Source organism: Neoarius graeffei, chromosome 1, assembly GCF_027579695.1.
Source record: "Neoarius graeffei isolate fNeoGra1 chromosome 1, fNeoGra1.pri, whole genome shotgun sequence".
In the NCBI taxonomy this organism is placed as follows: Eukaryota; Metazoa; Chordata; class Actinopteri; order Siluriformes; family Ariidae; genus Neoarius; species Neoarius graeffei.
Genome location: NC_083569.1, coordinates 102878825 through 102894014, shown reverse-complemented (window position 1 = coordinate 102894014; position 15190 = coordinate 102878825). Strand labels below are relative to the sequence as shown.

General features: G+C 37.4%; 1 protein-coding gene across 1 annotated transcript in view; it reads right to left on the bottom strand.

Annotated features, from left to right (window-relative positions):
• The window catches only part of LOC132879137 (desmoglein-2-like protein), a 98332-nt gene extending 84221 nt beyond the window's left edge, over window positions 1-14111 (bottom strand). Inside the window, exons 1-3 of the mRNA XM_060913710.1 lie at window positions 14001-14111; window positions 13574-13699; window positions 3177-3323 (exon numbers count right to left, since the gene is read on the bottom strand). Of these exons, the coding sequence (XP_060769693.1) occupies window positions 3177-3323; window positions 13574-13699; window positions 14001-14048 (321 nt within the window). The 5' untranslated portion in view covers window positions 14049-14111. The remainder of the gene's footprint in view (window positions 1-3176; window positions 3324-13573; window positions 13700-14000) is intronic.
• Window positions 14112-15190: the final 1079 nt, after the last annotated feature.

Genomic DNA, 15190 nt, shown 5'->3' with positions numbered 1-15190 from the left:
CATGCAGAGGCCTTAAGGAGCAGCAAGCATGTTGGCAACGAATTGCCGATCGGGTAAATGCATAAGTACATTCTCCCTTCTACATGTTCCAGAACAGAAGTATAGGATGAGAGAAAGCTTCATGATCAATCACAAGTCACAGAAAATGGTCCTTTGACGTGGCCCCAGTCATATATAGCTTGTTTAATGTCCGAAAAATCCTGAATAAAATTTGGTATGGTAAATTCATGGAGTAGCCTACTTAAGCTGATATGTGCACAGAGTCACATGAATTAGGATGACTGACTGTTCAGTCCCTTTGACTAAGTTGGTGTATGTCCTGTGAACATTTCAGAGGCAACAGCAGTGCCAAACGCACCTGGCAACAGGTGAAAATGAAATATAAAAACATCATTAATAATGGTGGGTGTGTGCGCGTGCAAGCAAGCATTCATTTGCCTTTTATTTATTCAAGTTTTATCTGTTTGCCTAATAGTTCAAATTGTTTTGTATATAGTTTATAATGTTGTTGTGTGATATTAATGATAATATTGTGGGAAAACTACTTTGCACGGACGTTCATTTAATTTATTCTATCGTCATTTTGTTTGTTCTATTTTTGTGTATTTTATTTATTTATTTATCTGTTTGTCTAGTTGTATCTATTTTTCTAATAATAATATATTTTTTGCATTAATAGTTTTTTTCCTATTAAAATAATTTTGTGTTCTTGTTATAACTTTATCTATTTATCTGACTGTTTAGTTGTATCTATTTTTGTTACAATTTCAATATTTTTAATATAGAAAGTTTGTTTTTTTCTATTAAAATGTTCTTGTGTGATAACTAGTTCTTGTGTTATATTTATTGTAGTTGTATCTATTTTGTATCTCAGACTTAAATATTTTTGTAAAACAAGTGTTTTTCTATAAAATATTCTTGCGTTCTTGATAACTATGTTCTTGAGTGGGTTCTTTTTTTTTTTTTACAGAAAAGCCGTTCTGCATGGACATTCATTGAAGCCCTCATTGTTTTTTAATGGTTATTTATGAGCGTTTAGGGGTTACAATAATGTAAGTCTAGGTTGCTTTATATAAAAGGTATGTCCAGAAATATTGATGTCACTGTCTAAGCAGAGGGATCTGGCTTCTTTAGACGCTGTCTTCTTAAAACTGAATAAATATTTAAAAAGAGCCAAATGAGCCAGTCTTTTGAACGGCTCTTTTCAAAGAACGGATCACAAAGATGCGGATCCCATCAAAGAGCCATAAATCCCATCTCTAATCTGCGCTCTGATATCGCACGGGTCATCCAGGTACATTGGCATTCTCTCTAGAGGAAATGTCGGTGGAGAGGTGGTGTTTAAAAAGGGTGTGGTTAATCGGAAACCTCGGGTTAACCAAGAACATAACCTGAGATGAGCAGGTTTGAGATGCAGCGCAAGTTGCCATGGCAGCATACCTCGGTTTGAACATAGCCAACTTTCGTAGTATGGGTTAATCGGGAAGTTACGCTGCACGTGATCAAGTTACTCTCGAAGTTACCCTGGTAAGCCAGAAAACCCGCTTCGTAGTACAGGGCCCAGGTTTACTCATAGGTTTACTTCTCTTAACTGTTTCTACAGATCCGCTACTATTGCTACCATCTGATCTTCGTCGTCTCACTTGCCTTCTCCTCACTTCCTCCCAAAACATATCATCCACCTCCTCTTTATCTTGTCTATAACCATCTGATTCTTCTGCCATTGTCCACTTTACATTCACTGTACAGTTGAAGTTTTTAGAGTTCAAACCTTCCGCGTTTACCCCGATTACCATGTTCTCCAGCCCTTCGCACCTCCTTTTTTTTTTTGCCTTCCAAGCGTCCAGCAAAGTTCCTGTCTATGAATGGTGTTTTTATAACAGCAGAGAAAACCAGGAAGTGAATGCAGGCATGAAGGAATTCCCGTTCCGGATTCGGATCGGCGCTGGCATGAGAGATTCATAATCTCCGGAGTGGATGTCCGGAGCAGAGCAGGACACTTGCACCACAGACACATCATTATTTTCTTAAATCATTAAAGACCACTTAAGTTTGGTTGGAAACAAATTATTTTTAAAATCATCATCATCATCATCATCATAATGGAACTCCCCATGTGCAAAGCAGAACCTCCATACTTCAGAGAATATGGGAATGCATCAACCTGATTTTTGATGGCTTTTGCGATCGTATGACATCTGTACATGCATATGAACGACATAAGTGTGCCTCCACAGGGTACCTGATCGAATGTATCTCATAAACATGTAAAATGTGTGAATAAATAATCCCATGCTATCTTTTATAAAGCAAATTAAAAATAACTGCAGGATAAAAAGCCAACCATCTTATGTAAATAAAGATACAAATTTCATTGTCCAGTGGGCAAGTGTTAAAATTCATTGGGAGTTCTGCTTTTAGTCAGTGCATACACACCAAAAAAAAAAAAATCTTTATATATTATATATAATATGAATTTTTGAATCTTTGAACAGGTGCTTGGATTATTTGTTTTGTACATTTAAATGGGTCCCTGGCTGCAAAAGTCCAAGAAGCCCTGGAATAGTGGACAAGTTCATGCAAGACAGTTGCCTGCCAAACAGTCAAGCAAAATAAAATAAATAAAAACAACAACACTTTTTGTCTTTACAGTAAACATACTATAAGGTAGAGATTTGTAGAAAATTGTTTTTTTCTTGGTTTTGCTATGAAAGGTTTCTGATAGTGAATACAAATGTTCATTTGTTTTAATGTTAAGCTGCTGATGAGCACATTCATTCATTCACTCATCTTCCGTAATTGCTTCATCCTGGTGAGAGCACAAGGTGTGAATACACATGGAGCACATATCTTATTTACACGTATGGGAAGCTTAGAGTAGCCAATCCACTGAAGAGCAAGTTTTTGAATAGTGTGAGGAAGCCTGAGATCCTGGAAGGAACATGGACATGTGGAAAACATGTGAAACTCCACACAGACAGTAACCCAAGCTCAGGATTAAATCGTGGACCCTGGAGCTGTGGAGTGGCCATGCTAACTACTGCGTTGCATTATTCTTACTATAAATTAATAAATAGCTTTTTACTTAACATTTGAATAATTCAAATAAATCACTACCTTCATGATCATTACAGAAAATGTGATGTTGCTCACAGCTATGCAGAGGATACACTCACTTCATAAGTCGCGTTTTTCTCTCTGTCCAAGATGCCATGGATCCTGACATAGCCATTCTTTGGGTTGACGGTGAATAATCCTTCATCCGCCGCAGATCCTATTAGATAATATCTAATATCTTCCCTGGTCTCTTCATCCGATCGTATCTGAAATCAAACACATACAATTTCATATATACAGTAGATGAATGCAACATAATTTAATTTGTACCTGTTGTAGGCTCCGGTTTCCCTCACAGTCCAAAGACATGCAGTTAGGTTAATGTGGGGCGGCATTGGGCTGAAGTGCCCTTGAGCAAGGTACCGTACCTAACCCCTGACTGCTCCCTGGGTGCTCTAGTATGGCTGCCCACTGCTCTGTGTGTGTGTTCACTGCTTCAGATGGGTTAAATGCAGAGGATGAATTTCACTGTGCTTGAAGTGTGCATGTGACAATTAAAGGTTTCTTCTTCTTCAAAGCATTTTACTGACTTGTGAGTCTTCTTCATAAATGTATTTATAATACAATGCTGTTCCATTCTCAATTCTGACTGGTGAGAAGGTATTGGTTAATTTTGTATTGCAACAGAATTGCAGGCTGCAAAAGAAATCACAAGTTTATATTAACACGCTCGTTCTAATACTTTATAGTTTCTGTAGCAACAGCACAATTAAAAAAAAAAGCCCCTAATAATTAACATATGTTCATATATTGATGTTTCCTGGTGTGAAATTAACATTTATGGAGTCTCTAGTCTCACTCTAACAGTTAGGGGATAATGCTGTAACCATCTCTGTAAATAATCTTGAAGTTTTCTGCCATGGGGAAAGCCTTCAAGACAGAAGAGTTTGCTCATTGTAGTTTATGTGTATCATAAAGAGCTGCATTTTTTCTAATTGTAAAAAGAAAAACTAATGCTGAACTGACGGTTTATAGCTTTTTAAGCATAAGTGATGACAGTTATTAACTTGTTATAAAGAAGTTAACAAGTAAAACTATACATAATTTGCCATTCTTTAATAAATAAAAAAAAAATGTACAACCCCAAACCAGAAAAAAAGTGATGGAATGGAAAATGCAAATAAACAAAGGAAAACAATTATTTTTAAATTAACTTTGACTTATATTTCATCGCAGGCAGGATGACCCCAAGATATTTCATGTTTTGTCTGGTTAACTTCATGTTGTTTGTTAATATACATCCATTCTTGTGTTTCATACATGCAACACATTCCAAAAAAAGTTGGGACGGAGGCAATTTAGGGCTAGTAATGAGGCAAACAATTAAGTCATGATTTGATTTGAAACAGGTGATTGTAATCATGATTTGGTACAAAATCAATTTCCAAGAAAGGCCTAGTCTTTGAGGAGCAAAGATTTGATGAGAATCTCCAGTTAGTCAACAAATGCATGAGAAGATTATTGAAATGTTGAAAAACAATGTTCCTCAAAGAAAGATAGGAAGGGATTTGGATATTTCACCCTCTACAGTGCATAATATAATTTAACGATTCAAGGATTCTGGAAGAATTTTGATGTGTAATGGGGAAGGGTACAAAGCTCAATCTGAACACCAGTGATCTCCGATCCCTCAGACAACACTGCATCAAGAACCGTCATTCATCTATAGCTGATAGAACCACATGGGCTCAGGATTACTTTGTCAAGCCTTTGTCAAGCTCTACAATACAAAGTTACATCCATAAATAACAGTTAAAGCTTTACTGAACAAAAAGGAAGCCTTGTATTAACTGTGTCCAGAAGCACCGTCAACTTCTCTGGGCTCAGAGGCATCTGGGATGGACCATCACACAGTGGAAATGTATATTGTGGTCAGACGAATCAGTATTCCAGGTCTTTTTTGGAAGAAATGGATGCCGTGTGCGCCAGACTAAAGTCAAAAGGACTGTCCAGACTGTTACCAGCAATAAGTTCAAAAGCCAGGGTGTGTCATGGTATGGCATCATGTCAGTACCCTTGGCAAAGGTAACATTACACTTCTGTGATGGAGCATTAATGCAGAAAAGTACATTGAGATTTTGGAGCAACATATTCTGCCTTCAAGACAACAACATTTACAGGGATATTTCGACAAGACAATGGAAGAAGAGGGTGTGTGCCCTCTGTCCCCAGTAGAGAATGTATGGCAAGTTTTGAAAATAAAAATATGACAACAACGACCCCATACTGTTGCACACCTTAAGACCTGCTTGCAGGAAGAATGGGACAAAATAACACCTGAAATGCTTCAGCACTTGGTGTCTTCAGTCCCTAAACATCTTTAAGTATTGTGAGAAGGAAGGCAACATTATAAAATGGGAAATGCTTTCCTGTCCCAACTCTTTTGAAAAAAATGTACTGTCAGAATCAAAATTGAAACAAGTGCTTATTTTTAAAAAAATAAAATTAATGAGGTAAAACATCAATAATGTGCTGGTTTTTTTTTTTTTTTGAGTGCGAGACAGGTCAAATATTGCTTATAAAACACTGTTTTCAGTTTTAATTTCAACATACCGTTCCAACTTTTTCTGAGGGGAGGTTGTAATTGTTGGCAAATTGCTGTGGTATAAAAGGAATAAAGTACTTCAGTACATGCCATTATGGGCCAGTAGTAATGGAAAAAAAGAAGGTCCCCTCAATTCTATGATTTTACAGTTGAGGTCAGACGTTTGCATGCAGGGATATCAATGTCTTTTCTGTGGCAGAATAATTGTACAACATACAGCTTAAAAAAAGAATTTGATGCAGAAATTTTAGTTTATTTTGGGTTTTCTAAAATAAACACAAGGTCAAAATTATACATACAGGGCCAAAAATACGCACACCTATTTAGATTATGAATTCAATGGTGCTGAAATTCCAAAAATCTCTTAATTTGCCACGGCCAAGGCCTCTTAACTTACTTTTTGTGATCTTGAATGATTACAGGTGGTAGCTTCTCAGTGCCAACATAAAAAGCGTTTGTTTGACAGCACTCATTGGATTGACCAACACACAGTACAGTGGGAAAGTTGAATGATCTCAGTGCAAATGTTAGAAAGAGGACCATAGATTTACACAAATGAATATTGTTGGAACCATTTCTAAACAATTGCAGACTCTTAGATAATCAATTCAAAGAATTGTATGTACCCAAGTACAAGTTATTGGGAGGTGTAGCCACCTTGCCAAGCCACTTTGCTGGAAGAAGACTCAAACTGTGACACTCAGCTGAGAGGAAGGTGGTTCAGATAGTCAGGATCAACCCAGGAACCACCAAGGCACAGGCCTGCCATGAACTGAAAGATGCTGTAACACTGTTCACAGTCAAGTGAGTTTTTACATTGCCATGAACTGAAAGATTCACCTCCAAGAAAGAAGCCACCAAATAAAGTTTGAGGGTGGTCCTCACCAACTTCAAGTCAACAAACACATAACCACAAAATGCACAACAGATTTCAATATGTTACCTTTTCCCCAAAAAAAGTAAACCAACAATCAGAACCCAGGTGAGAAAAAAAAAATCAGTATACCCTTCCGAGTTTGCAATCATTAAGAGAGTAATTAGCAGCCAGGTGTTACCAATGAAATGCATAAGAGTAAGTTAATTCTTAAGAAGTGTGAATACCTCTTTAAATGTGGAATTTCTGATAGTTTGGTGTTCTGGAATACACAGGTGTGTGTCTACTTCATGCCAAAAAGAAAGGACATCAGCCATGACCTCAGAGAAGCAATTGATGTGGCTCATCAATCTGGGAAGGGATACAAGGCCATCTTCAGACAATTCAAAATCCACCATTCTTCAGTGAGAAGGATCGTTTACAAATGGAGAGCCTTCAAGACAGTTGTCAATCTTCCCAGGAGTGGGCATCCCAACAAATTTAGTCCAACATCAGACCATTTAATGCTCAAAAGATATAAATAAAAGCCCAAGAGCTGCATCATGTGACCTACAGGCCACTGTAAGCACATTCAATGTTTGTGTTTGACAGTACAAACAAACAGAAAAAGACTGAACAATATGATGCTCATGAAAGGTGTTTTGGAAAAAGCTCCTTCTCTCAAAAGGATACAAAGCATAACTTAGGTTTTCAAAATTGCATCTGAACAAACCACAAAAGTTCTGGAACAATATTCTTTCAACTAATGAGACCAAGATGGACATGTTTGGTCATCATGCACAGTGTGATGTTTGGCAACACAGCATGTCACCACAAACCCCCTAGATCAAATGTTAAGTATGGTGAACAGATAGTTTATTTCATGCCACATACAGAAAATACAAAAAGAAAAAATAAAGAAACTTTACATGTGTTAAGTACAATGCCACCTAGAAAATGACTACCAAGCTAATATAGCTAGATGGTATGGCCATGCAGTGCATTAATAACAAGCGGTTGTAGAGCGGGAGGCACAAATATAAAGTGAATACACATGCGTATAAAAAAGGGGTCAAGGGGTGGGATATATTTGGCAGCAAGAGAACAGTCAGTTCTTGAAGTTGATGTGTTAGAAGCAGGAAAAATGGGCAATCATAAGGATCTGAGCGTCTTTGACAAGGGCCAAATTGTGATGGCTCGGTGACTGGGTCTAAACATCTCCAAAATGGCACATCTTGTGGGGTGTTCCCAGTATGCAGTGGTTAGTATCTACCAAAAGTGGTCCAAGGAAGGACAACCGGTGAACCAGTAATAGGGCCATGGGTGTCGAAGACTCACTGATTCACATGGGCCATGCTTTCTGGTCATTTAAAGCCTGTTTTCATGTTTCAGAACACTCTTCTCTGCAGTATCCTGCTCTGCAACTTGTTTCAGAAGATTCTCATATTTTGCATTGAGAAAGTTCAGAGACGTTGGTTCAGAGATCACCCAATTGTTATTTAGGTCCTGATAAATAAAAACCTTCAATTGAAGGAGGGCATAATTTATTTTCCCATGACTGTATAACAGCACATCCTGTCATGTTTTATTCCTTATATAGTGGCTACAGCACTTACAACTTAATGATCTGACTCTTTCGTATATTTAGCCACAGATGCCAACTTCTGTTTGCTCTCAATCTCAAGCAGAGCCAATATACATGATAAAAGGGAATCTTTTGTTTATGCCATGCAGTGTTTGGTGTTTTGGTAAAGACAATGTCTTCTGGAGTGTAAGATCAGTACTATTACCCATTGTTTTGTCCGTTTTTAGTCCTTCATACTTTTGTTACCCTGTCAAACAGCCAAATTCTATTGGTTTTCAACAACAACTAGCAATTTCAAGTCTGTGTCTTAAACAGCATCACACAAAATAGTATTACATAAGGCTATGTCATTTATAGTACCAGATACAGTGGTGCTTGAAAGTTTGTGAACCCTTTAGAATTTTCTATATTTCTGCATAAATATGACCTAAAACATCAGATTTTCACACAAGTCCTAAAAGTAGATAAAGAGAACCCAGTTAAACAAATGAGACAAAAATATTATACTTGGTAATTTATTTATTGAGGAAACAAACCAATATTACATATCTGTGAGTGGCAAAACTATGTGAACCTCTAGGGTTAACAGTAAATTTGAAGGTGAAATTAGAGTCAGGTGGGAGTGGACACCCTGTTTTATTTAAAGAACAGGGATCTATCAAAGTCTGATCTTCACAACACACGTTTGTGGGAGTGTATCATGGTACAAACAAAGGAGATTTCTGAGAAAAAGTGTTGTTGATGCTCATCAGGCTGGAAAAGGGTACAAAACCATCTCTAAAGAGTTTGCACTCTACCAATCCACAGTCAGACAGACTGTGTACAAATGGAGGAAATTCAAGACGATTATTACCCTCCCCAGGAGTGGTCGACCAACAAAGATCACTCCAAGAACAAGACATGTAATAGTTGGCGAGGTCACAAAGGACCCCAGGGTAACTTCTAAGCAACTGAAGGCCTTTCTCACATTGGCTAATGTTAATGTTCATGAGTTCACCATCAGGACAACACTGAGCAACAATGGTGTGCATGGCAGGGTTGCAAGGAGAAAGCCACTGCTCTCCAAAAAGAACATTGCTGCTTGTCTGTAGTTTGCTAAAGATCACGTGTACAAGCCAGAAGGCTATGGGAAAAAATGTTTTGTGGATGGATGAGACCAAAATAGAATTTTTTGGTTAAAATGAGAAGCGGGATGATAGGAGAAAGGAAAACACTGCATTCCAGCATAAGAACCTTTTCCCATCTGTGAAACATGGTGGTGGTAGTATCATGGTTTGGGCCTGTTTTGCTGCATCTGGGCCAGGACGGCTTGCCATGATTGCTGGAACAATGAATTCTGAATTATACCAGTGAATTCTAAAGGAAAACGTCAGGGCATCTGTCCATGAACTGAATCCCAAGAGAAGGTGGGTCATGCAGCAAGACAACAACCCTAAGCACACAAGTCATTCTATCAAAGAATGATTAAAGAAGAATAAAGTGAATGTTTTGGAATGGCCAAGTCAAAGTCCTGACCTTAATCCGATTGAAATGTTGTGGAAGGTCCTGAAGTGAGCAGTTCATGTGAGGAAACCCACCAACATCCCAGAGTTGGAACTGTTCTGTACGGAGGAATGGGCTAAAATTCCGCCAAGCCTTTGTACAGGACTGATCAACAGTTACCGGAAACGTTTAGTTGCAGTTATTGCTGCACAAGGGGATCACACCAGATACTGAAAGCAAAGGTTCACATACTTTTGCCACTCACAGATATATCATATTGGATCATTTTCCTCAATAAATAAATGACCAAGGATAATATTTTTGTCTCATTTGTTTAACTGGGTTCTCTTTATCTACTTTTAGGACTGGTGTGAAAATCTGATGTTTTAGGTCATATTTATGCAGAAATATAGAAAATTCTAAAGGGTTCGCAAACTTTCAAGCACCACTGTAACTTACAGTGTGCAATTTTGCCCCGCTCTTTAGTGCACTGGTATGATTTTTGGGACTCAAATTTAGGCCAAATAAGCAATATTTGTTCCCCAATTAGAAATTGCAGTGCTTTCATCACAAATAGACAGCTCTTTTTTTTTGGCACATTCTGATGCTATCAGACAATCACACGAGCTCGAGGCCATTTGTGCACAAGCAATTACTGCCAGGATTTGTATTTTTTTGCATTAAAACACCTGATTTAGGGACAAAGTCAGCTAAACATTTTTGTGGAGAGACATCCTGTATTTGACGATTATATGCACTCCCACTGAATTTCATCTGAATTTCCATCTACATATTTACCACGTATGTCTGAACCCAAGTTTTCATAAGACCAAGAAAACTTTTTAGTAGAAACCATGCAACAATAACAATACAGTTCCTCTCAACCATTTTTTTTCCATTTCATTTTTTTTTTTAATTTGCTTGTTCTGACCCCTTTTCCTCAAGGAATTCTCCAAAAAGACTCCACTGAAACAGTTTCTCTTCACCTCTTTAACGTTTGCCAAAATATGCAAAAGTTATATGTTCTGTGACAAGAAGGTCTGCAAAACAAAGGATGGCAAATTAAATACTAAAACACCATAACTGATCTTTAATAAAGCCACTACTGAATGTCCAAATTCTTTTTTGTCTAATTTCGAACAATATACCTATTTTTTTTCCATAACACATATTAAATGATGACCATCCCAGTTTATCCTGTGGTGTTAAATTCCAGCTTAACCCTTCTGATTTACAATACTACATCTATAAGTCATGACATGAAACATGGTGGCAGTATCATTGGAAAACACAAGCTTAACATCATGCCTGAATGATAGATAACCAAAGACAGACATGCCAACATGTCGTCCCCAATGTTTGTTTGATTCCATAGAAACTCTGATACAATGCTCAGGACTCCTGATATAATCTGTTTTATTCTTGTAATATGGGTAATTTGATAAAATAAGAGATGATTCAGGGCAAAAAAATTCTGTGAACATTAATTTTGTTTTGTTTTGGTTTTTTTGCTGCAGTGTGTCCCACGCATTATCTGTTATCTTTGGCCTGATCTAATGTGAAAGCCAGTAACGCATTCACACAGGAATGAAAACACTGCATAGTGAAACTCATCTATTTTGTTTGATCTTCTTTCAGGAAAGCCTTAACTGTTTCCCCCCCCCCCCTCTCCAAATCCTCAGGTTGTAAGACATCTTTAGCTTTTGGGCTTAGTAACTGGTAACAGACATGGTCAGGTTAGATATGTACTTGAAGGGAAATTAACTTGCTTGTTGAGAGTTAATCATACTATGCTTTATGAATAAAAATGTTCCACATTATACTTCTTATTTCTTATACTGTGTGCCTCAACTAGTGATCACTTACTAAATGTTTCATCTCATCTCATCTCATCATCTCTAGCCACTTTATCCTGTTCTACAGGGTCGCAGGCAAGCTGGAGCCTATCCCAGCTGACTACGGGTGAAAGGCGGGGTACACCCTGGACAAGTCGCCAGGTCATCACAGGGCTGACACATAGACACAGACAACCATTCACACTCACATTCACACCTACGGTCAATTTAGACTTACCAGTTAACCTAACCTGCATGTCTTTGGACTGTGGGGGAAACCGGAGCACCCGGAGGAAACCCACGCGGACACAGGGAGAACATGCAAACTCTGCACAGAAAGGCCTTCGCTGGCCACGGGGCTCGAACCCGGACCTTCTTGCTGTGAGGTGACAGCGCTAACCACTACACCACCGTGCCGCGCTACAGAATGTTTTAATAAGCTAAATCAAACTGAAACTGGGTTTATATAAATGCCATATTTCTTGTGTGAATGTTTGTGAATGATTTCCAAATAACTAAATTCATGTCCAGATCAATGAGGCTCAATGATTTCGAAAGGAACTAGGGCTCATGACATCTGTGACAAACTAATATGGTGCAGTACTTTCTTGAAAATAAATCGGTACAGCAAACTTTTTCAATACTCAAACTTACAAAGCCTTATATTAAATGAGCTCTGTAACACATTGTTGTTAAAAGCAGAGTTCCTATAAACAGAGACATACCCGATCGTATAAAATTATGTAATGTTATTTAAGGAAAAAACTTCCCTGCCAACAGACATGACCAGTATCATATCATCTAGTTATAACTATTTTTGTAAATAAAATCCTAGAAATATTTTGTCATTTGCAATCAACCATTTTAATACTAAACTTGCTGTCGGTGTCAAAGTCGAAACAATTATTTCATGATGAACCTGAATCCAACTTCCTTGATGTCCGTGTACTTGGCGATTCTTCACAGCAAGTCGACTAAATGTAAATAAACTATAATTAAACTTGTAGACTACGATTTGATCAGCTCGAGACATTTGGACCAGTGCTGAGCACAAATAACAACAAAACAGAAGTAACCAGACGATTATCATGTACATAAACATAAGGCCAAATCCTTGTTTGAGGCTCTTAATATTTGGTAACAAACAATTACCACAAATTCTGAAAAATGGGTAAAATTCCCCATTTTAAATTCAATTGTGACCAGCTCACTTTTTATATTTAAATCTTACTTTGAAAATCCAAACTCTGATCTAAAGTCTAAACTGAGCCTGTGAGTGCAAAAGGAGGAACTCCATTATTCATAACAGCATTAAAACAAAAAAAAAGCGATTGAAGTTACTCTAATTTTCTTGCACCTGTAAACGATTTATTGTCAGAATTGCAATACAACCTGTTTAATGTTTCCCTTCATGTTCAATTAATTTGTGCTTGCAGCACTGGCACAAATTACGACTCTCACTGAGGATCTTTGTACATTACTCTTCTTCTTATTCTTCTTCTTATTATTATTATTCTCGTATGATTTTTTAGGACATTATTTCTCCCTCAGTTTTCAATCAGTCATCACCAAATTTCACATGAAGAATACCTCTGGGCTGGATTATGTTGCTATGCCTTTCAGTGGAGATCTGGATCACCAAACCGGAATGATCCATGCAAAATGGTATTTTTTTTCAATCACTAATAATTGTTAATTTTCATGATTAAAAAAAAAAAATGTTTAGGGTGGCGGGGTGCAACTTTTTGTCACTAAGCATCATGTCTCTTACCGTTCCGAATCTATAGGGTATGGTGACCTGACATTCCGGTTTGTAACAGCTAGTGCAAAGAACTGTGACTTGAGGCACAGTCTGTATCTAGTTTTACCTTTACTTTATCTTCATGATAAGTAAAAATGTGATGTCATGTATTAACTAGAAGTGCACTCGGTAGAGTGCATACTTCTGTCAAGCCACAGATCTGGATTTGCATCAAAATTAAATCAATTGTTCCTTTGCCCATGGCCCACCTTTCCTCAAAATTTCATCAAAATCTATTTTGAAATACCACTTCTATTTGAGGTATGTTGGAAACGGACAAAGAAACAAACAAGCAAACAAACTGAGGCAAAAACATAACCTCCAAGAAAGTTGTCTTATTAATATAAATGCTCACTTTCATAATGAATTCTTGATTGGTATAATCCACATTCTCCATCAGCTTCTTTGGAGGGATGAACCATTCTCTTTTCTGTCGACGGAGCGTTTGCAGTTCTCCTTTATCAGCTTGAACCCAGATTACCTATTTATGCACAAATACAAATCACACATTCGTAATCATATCCATAAAAAATAAGAACATCAAAATAATCAAACAAACAAACAATGAAAAATTAATATTTTTAATGGAAAAATTTAATATAATAAATAATTTAAAAAAGGGAAAATTAATGTAATGTTGTGGTTGCTGGGGAATTCCAGCCAAGCATTTACCAAAAAGGAAATCTCCGAAGAGTTTTACATGACTAACATTATAACACTAATGATAATGAGAAAGAGACATAAAATCCCTTTTCATCCCCAGAATGATGTGAAATACTTACAGTAGTACAAAATGTGGTTATTAAAAAGTAGGTTAGAAACATTGCCATAAAAACAGTAATCCACAAAAGTAGCAGGACGTGCGTGTGTGCGTGTGTGTGTGTGAGAGTGTGTGAGTGCTGCAACTGGCACTCCCTGCTTTACACACTGAAAATGGGTGGCACCTGAGCGCAGCTTCATCATGCCATTGGCTGCTGCAGGGAGGGAGTTGCACTGTTGTAGCTATCTGAGAGTTTCTCAGTCCTGCTGCTACAATACTCTACAGTGCACAAGAGTGTCTTTCCTTACAGAAAAATCATGTACATTTTTCGTTTATATTTATAACATGATTATGTAAGTAACATGAGCTCATGTAAAAAAAAAAAAAACATGTGAAAGCACATTTTTAGTAACATGCTCCCTGGCCAGAAATTGAACAGTGAGGTGGGCCTGGGGAAAACTGAGTGGGTAAAGATTTGAAAAGAAATGCCAAATGTCAGCAGTCACTGTAAAGAGCTTAAATGGTTGCAGAAAGTGTTCGTCAGCCTGATTTTGACAATTTTGTTCCTTTTCTGTGACATGTTCCTTCATGGCCATGATCGAGAATTTCTTGACCCTCCTTTCCAACGTCACTCAAGGATATGAATGACGATTGAACAGGGCCCAACTTGTAATTTATTGAAGGAATGATGACTGTGATTGCTGAAACTGACATGTAATCTGATCCTGGCATAAGCCTACTTGTGGCCCAATTCACTTCAGTTCACAACACATTGTATTGTCATCACAAATGTCAGTTGTTTCCTGTTGTAACAGCTCAAGCAGATAAAATCAACACATTTCAGGACCTTCACCAAACTTTAGGCTTAACATGAACACAACAAGGAAGCTTTCACAAAATGCACCGAGTTGTGCAGAATAATAAATTTCAACAAAATCCGGCAGCTGAGCAGATCACATCAATGAAATTAAATCCTGCTGTTTTATAATGCTGTTAAGCTAACTCAAATGGATTGGCTTTTTTTTTTTTTGCAACTTTTCTTATTAAATCTTACTAGTGGCAGCTTAATTGTTAATATTTGCAGGCCTATCATGTCAAACCTAACTTTTTTTTATGAATTCAAAACATAATGCTACCCATAGTTATATAGGGTTAGGATGTTAAACTGTGAGGGAACATCTACAAATCACAATTTTTTTTATTTATTTCTAT